Consider the following 5,040-nt stretch of genomic DNA (forward strand, 5'->3'; position numbering starts at 1 on the left):
CGCCCAGTCCACGCGGGTAATGGCCAATGGGGAGCCAGCACCTGAGGCGAGGGGTTCCAGACCGTTAACAGTCGGCAGTTGGTGCTGACCGGTCGCGGCGGCGGACATTTTGTAGCGCAGTCGGAATTCGTCATCTTAACGAGGCACCATGGTGGGAGATGGGCTCCTTGCGGCTGCGGGAGGAGAAAGGGCGTTTGGGAGACGGGATCGCTCTGACTGCGGGGGGAGAAAGGGCGTTTGAGACCGCTTTTGTTGCGGCACTTCAGGGTAGTTCATGACTCACGTCCTGCGGCAGGACTGGCAGCTAGTCTCTGCTTGAAGTCCCTGCGGCAGCTCTAAGGCAGAAAGGTTGGGGAGAAGGAGAGAAATTAGTGTGAAAGCGTATTAGCTTTAGGGGAGGCGAGGCATAGAAACCGGTCGATAGCTAGCAAGACGAGATATGTGCAAGGGAGGTCTGTTCGGAGCAGGCACCTCCCGCGTGAAGAGGCGAGGTGAAACCTCTGACCAGGCGGCGGGGAGATAGCGGGACAGAGCGTGGTGGCCGCCGGTCGGATCTATATGCCGGTTTTGGGCCGCCTTGGCCCGTGAAGCCGTAGAGGGCGCAGCGCGTGCTCGAGGGACGGCGGCGGTGAGGGGCGGGGCGGGCGGCGCGCGCCTTAAGCCGCTCTCTGGGTGTAGCCAATCAATCGGGAGGGGGTGTGGTCGGCGGCCGTGAGGGGCGGGGCGGGCGGCGCGTGCCATGGGCCGCTCCCTGGGGATAGCCAATCAATCGGGAGGGGGTGTGGCCGACGGCCATGAGGGGCCCGGCCTGCGGCGGGAGACTCGTGGCGAGAACTGCGGAGGTGGAGCAGAAACTGCTGAATTTGATGAAGCTGCCAAGGAAATGGGAAAGAGCAGCCCAGACCCTTTATTTTTCTTTTCCACCTCTGCTTTCTTCTAGAAACACTCTAACAGTAAACTAGAAAATCAGCGTATTTCCATCTCAGGTGTAAGGCAGTTGAGGTATTGGGCGATTAGACATACCTGGCACAGTTACTTAGAATCAAAAGATCTAGCTTAAAGGGGGCAGATTACATTTGATTGGAACTCTAAGATAATTTCACTTAGGAATATGTATGAAAAAAATAGGTACTAATTGCTAGGGTCTAAATACTGGTATGCTTATTTTAAAGGAAAGTGTACTGAACGGTCTCGTGCAGGAGATTCTTGCAGCAGTTACTCAGTATGTGGTCTGGTAACAAGTCAAGGAAAGTGGGGGGGGATATTATATAAGGAGGTCTTCCAAAAACTAAAAGAAGGTGAAAAAGAGACTAGGCTGAGGCTGAATATTAAAAATTAAATATACATGCTGCATTGTAAGGGATAACAAATTTGTATTCACCCATGTGTTCATAGAGACTATGTTGTCTTTAGGCTCTTCCAATATTCACAAAGTCAGTGCAGGTCAGCAAAGGTGAGTAGTGTCTTGCCAGCCGCAGCCAGCTTGTTCTTCTGAATTGTCACTAAGAGCAACCAGGGAATATTGCAGCAGAGACAGATCATGGAAAGTACAACCCACGGGCAGATAGCTCCATGTCTCATTATCCTTCTCTTTTTACTTTGCAGCGTGAATGCATATCCATCCACGTTGGCCAGGCTGGTGTTCAGATCGGCAATGCATGTTGGGAATTGTATTGTCTTGAGCATGGGATCCAGCCTGATGGTCAAGTGCCTAGTGATAATACTATGGGACGTGGAGATGATTCATTTAACACGTTCTTCAGTGAGACAGGAGCTGGCAAACATGTTCCAAGAGCAGTGTTTGTAGACCTAGAGCCAACCGTAGTTGGTATGTACCCAACATGAAAGGTCTTAAATGAAAAAGTGAGGATCCATTATGGATTCCTTACTGTCTTTTTTTGTTTGTTTAGAACATTATAGATTTTAAAATGTGTGTCTTGATGCTGTTTTGACATCTGCGGGTATTGTTATTTGAAAGAAATTAACTAATGGTCTACAGGTAACAATCTCTGGAAAACAAGAGAACTTTTTTACAATCTGGATCATCTTTCCAGACTGCTGCACTGCATACAGAGTTTTGTTTGAGTGCTGTCCAGTATCATGTTTGTACCTGTAATGTAGTTTTCTGAGTGATCTCTGTGTTCCTTGAGTACAAATACTGCTTTGTGTGTGCCAGATGTGTACCCTGAAGCAAAGGGACAGAAGTTGTGCCAACTTCTTAGACTAGTCAGACAAGCTGTGTGTAGTCAGAGGTGCTGTCTACACTCTTTTGACACGTGTGCTTCGTGTATAGTCACTAGGCAGCACACACAGAACTGAACAGATCAAATTTATGATGTGGTGTTTTGGGGTTTCTTGTAGATGAAGTACGTACAGGCACATATAGGCAGTTATTCCATCCTGAGCAGCTCATTACTGGGAAAGAAGATGCGGCCAATAATTATGCCAGAGGCCATTATACCATTGGAAAAGAGATTGTTGATCTAGTGCTAGACCGCATTCGCAAACTGGTAAGGATTCATGCTGCAAGGTAGTATTTAAAATAATTGATACAGTTCTGTAGCTGGCTAAATTGATGGTTTGCTGTTTTTTCATTAAGAATTTTGTGCATAGTTAATTTTTCAAAACAAAATTAACCTTTTATTTCCTGGCCTGCTCTGTCCCCCCTTAAATAAAAATTCAATCAGTTAAACCAGGACCTTTCAAGAACACTGGCTTTTTTTACAACAACAATGTAAAACTAGCTAACTTATGATAGAAGTGATTTTAAATTATTATTTTAATACTTATTTCTCCTAAACCATCCATAACTTTTTCTCCCATTTTTTTCCACCTTGTTATAGGCTGATCTGTGCACAGGGCTGCAAGGCTTCCTCATCTTCCATAGTTTTGGAGGAGGCACTGGTTCAGGGTTTGCATCACTGCTCATGGAAAGGCTGTCTGTTGACTATGGCAAGAAATCTAAACTGGAGTTTGCCATTTATCCAGCACCACAAGTTTCCACTGCTGTAGTGGAACCCTACAACTCAATTCTAACTACCCACACAACATTAGAGCATTCAGACTGTGCCTTTATGGTAGATAATGAAGCCATTTACGATATATGTCGTCGTAACCTGGACATTGGCCGTCCTACTTACACCAATTTAAACCGATTAATTGGGCAAATTGTTTCGTCCATCACAGCCTCACTGCGTTTTGATGGAGCCCTCAATGTAGATCTGACAGAATTTCAAACTAACCTGGTTCCATACCCACGAATCCATTTCCCCTTGGTAACATATGCCCCTATCATCTCCGCTGAAAAAGCATATCACGAGCAGTTATCTGTGGCTGAAATTACCCACGCTTGCTTTGAACCAGCCAACCAGATGGTCAAATGCGACCCTCGCCATGGCAAGTACATGGCCTGCTGCATGTTATACAGAGGCGATGTTGTGCCCAAAGATGTCAATGCAGCCATTGCCACTATCAAGACTAAACGTACCATTCAGTTTGTGGATTGGTGTCCAACTGGATTCAAGGTATGTAGCCTTTTAAGTGCTCAATATCTAAATGATTAGGAACTGTGTAGTCTTCAGAGGAGACAGACATACTATAATATTGTAATGTCCCTTTTAAATATTTTAATAAAGGGCAAAATAACTCTAAGCTATTTTATTTATTTGTAATAATGGAGATTATTGATTGTTAACAGAAATGAGTCTTTAAGCCTTAGCATTCCTAAGGAAAGTTCTCATTTGTTTTCTTGAAGGTGGGCATTAACTACCAGCCTCCAACTGTGGTGCCAGGTGCTGATCTTGCCAAGGTGCAGCGGGCTGTGTGTATGCTGAGTAACACCACCGCTATTGCAGAAGCATGGGCTCGGCTTGACCACAAATTTGATCTCATGTATACTAAGCGTGCCTTTGTGCACTGGTATGTTGGGGAGGGGATGGAGGAAGGAGAATTTTCTGAAGCCCGGGAAGACCTGGCTGCCCTTGAGAAAGATTATGAAGAAGTTGGCCTAGACTCAGTAGAAGCAGAGGCTGAAGAAGGAGATGAATACTGAGAAAACTAAAGCCTGGAAAAATCTATTTACCGAAAAAAAAAAAAAAATTGCAAAATCCTCTTTGTTTGTTTTCAAATATGCCTCCAAATAAAGTTCCAAACACTATACTGCTGGTTTTTTTTTCTTCTTCACTGTTAGTGTGTGTATTCATGAAGGACGGACAATTTGAGATTGCAGGTTGTGCTAGCAGATCTGTTACACCTGCTTTAAAAGTGCATAGTAATTCTACCTTCCTACATTAGCATAGTAAAAAAAAAACCCTAATCTCCTTTACTAGTATGGTCACATGACTAGAGCTTTAGAGATGCATGGAAGCAGCTCTATCATAGGACACACGGTTTGTGTAAAAAAGTGCTGACCTACCTGGGTAGAGCCCGGTGCTAACAACACCAAGGTTGCGGTTTCAATCCCCATTCAGGCCATTCAGCTGAGAGTTAGACTCAAAGTGATCTTTGCCGGTCCCTTCCAACTGGGAATATTCTGTGAAATAATTAGGCTTTTGTTTGGCGGGTTTGTTGGCTTGGGTGTGGTTTGTGGGGTTGTTTTTTTGTTTGTTTGGTTTTTTTTTTGGTGGTCAGTAAAGAATTGCTGTAAGTAAGTACAAAAAAAGTCTCTGTTTTTGACGCTGGGAGACTGGAACAACCCAGGTTTCAGCAGCCTAATGCCTTAGGCACGCTCCTGCCGGCGGCAGCAGCTCCAATCCGTGCCCAAGTGGAAGCTGCTCCGCATACGCGCCACCACCGTTCCCAGTCCGTCTCACACTCATCAAGGATGACCTCCAGTTTCTCCTCCCACTCGAGAACTCCACCAGTGTACGGCGCTGCTCTGCCACGACGGCGGATTCCCAGGGGTGCTCACCCAACAACCGCGTCAGGCCGAGCCCACACGGGGCCTCGCACGACGGGAGCAGTCCCGGGGCGGCCGCACACTGCCGGCCGAGCCCGCCCCGCACAGCGCCCCCCGCGGGAGTGCAGGGCGCCGCCCCGGGA

At 46.6% G+C, this 5,040-nt stretch overlaps 1 protein-coding gene across 3 annotated transcripts; it reads left to right on the top strand.

Moving 5' to 3' along the window:
• Positions 1 to 59: 59 nt before the first annotated feature.
• Positions 60 to 4,127, top strand: LOC310913053 (tubulin alpha-3 chain-like; the record flags this gene model as incomplete). Of its 3 annotated transcripts, none has more annotated exons than XM_083868162.1 (5): positions 60 to 151; positions 1,606 to 1,828; positions 2,362 to 2,510; positions 2,844 to 3,524; positions 3,755 to 4,127. In XM_083868162.1, 5 exons carry the CDS (start codon positions 149 to 151, stop codon positions 4,049 to 4,051), a joined length of 1,353 nt encoding a protein of 450 aa, XP_083724288.1. In that variant the 3' UTR covers positions 4,052 to 4,127. The 3 variants fall into 3 exon arrangements, with proteins under 3 accessions (XP_083724288.1, XP_083724289.1, XP_083724287.1); XM_083868163.1 differs by lacking the exon at positions 60 to 151 and adding an exon at positions 854 to 1,002; XM_083868161.1 differs by lacking the exon at positions 60 to 151 and having other exon boundaries at positions 1,573 to 1,828.
• Positions 4,128 to 5,040: the final 913 nt, after the last annotated feature.

Source organism: Zosterops lateralis (genome assembly GCF_965231275.1).
Source record: "Zosterops lateralis genome assembly, chromosome: 10".
Classification (NCBI taxonomy): Eukaryota; Metazoa; Chordata; class Aves; order Passeriformes; family Zosteropidae; genus Zosterops; species Zosterops lateralis.